The sequence below is a fragment of the Myotis davidii genome, unplaced genomic scaffold, assembly GCF_000327345.1.
Source record: "Myotis davidii unplaced genomic scaffold, ASM32734v1 scaffold993, whole genome shotgun sequence".
Taxonomy (NCBI): domain Eukaryota; kingdom Metazoa; phylum Chordata; class Mammalia; order Chiroptera; family Vespertilionidae; genus Myotis; species Myotis davidii.
The window spans coordinates 1,577,999-1,578,952 of NW_006285483.1; the positions used below are offsets into that span (position 1 = coordinate 1,577,999).

General features: G+C 48.6%; 1 protein-coding gene across 6 annotated transcripts in view; it reads right to left on the reverse strand.

Moving 5' to 3' along the window:
• HNF1B (HNF1 homeobox B) overlaps positions 1–954 on the reverse strand; it is a 52,179-nt gene that overhangs the window by 48,837 nt on the left and 2,388 nt on the right. The window contains exon 1 of one of the 6 annotated variants that reach the window (XM_006756185.2): positions 610–890. The exons of the other annotated variants lie outside the window; for them this stretch is intronic. Within the exon in view, the coding sequence (XP_006756248.1) occupies positions 610–758 (149 nt within the window). The 5' untranslated portion in view covers positions 759–890. Of the gene's footprint in view, positions 1–609; positions 891–954 lie in introns of those variants that run through there. 6 annotated transcript variants of the gene reach the window in all.

Consider the following 954-nt stretch of genomic DNA (forward strand, 5'->3'; position numbering starts at 1 on the left):
TAAAATCATTTCTGTAATCAAAGTCCACCAAGAATGAAGGTCAGGGAACATAGACCCTACCTCTTGCTGGAAGATTGCCAAAGTTACATTTTAATAAAAACTGGTAGAGGAGAGAAATTGTTGTAATCATTTTTGGAAAATGAAATCTGTCATACTGATAAGAAGATTCCATTGACATTATTAGAACGTGAACAGATTTTGGAGTTCATCTAATCCAGTCTGCTAACGTAGACACAGGCTAGAGAGATAAACCAATGACATTAACTTGATCAGACAGTCCTTTGGTACTATGCATCCTTGGAAATTCTTCTTAAACTTTTTCCACACTCTCCTTGTCTTAGTCTATTGAGGCTGTCATAATAAAATACCACAGACTGAGTAGCTTAAACAACAGAGATTTATTTCTTATAGTTCTAGAAGTAGGGAAGGCTAAGATCAAAGGCCAATAATTTAGATTTCATTCTGAGGCCTCTTCTCTTGACTTGTAGACAGCCACCATTTCACTGTACACCATGATCCCTTCTTTGTGTGTTCTTGCTCCTCAGCAAGTGGCCAACTTTCCCGACGCCGGGGCGCCGGCGGCACGATCCCCGACCCTTCCTCTCTCGCCTCTCTCGTCCAGAAGGTCTCCGGAACGGTGCGCGCAGGAGCTCCAAAAAGTGCCTTTTCCTGTTCTTTTCTTCCCGCCTTCGGGAACGGCGTGAGCCAGAAGGGGAGTGCTTGAGCCTGGTGCTCAGAACCGACTGTGCAAGTGCCATGGGAACCGTTAGCAAGTTCTTGAAAAATTACTTTAATCAAGTCCGACAGCTCCCGAGCTGGGGGAGGGAAGGCAGCGCAGCTTGGGGCGGGGAGAGAAACCTGGGATCTGTCCTGGGTCTGCGCCCCGGCGAGGGTCTTAGGCCCCCCCCCAGGCTCGCTCCCCACCCGCGGGAGCCGAGGCTGGGGGGACGGCGG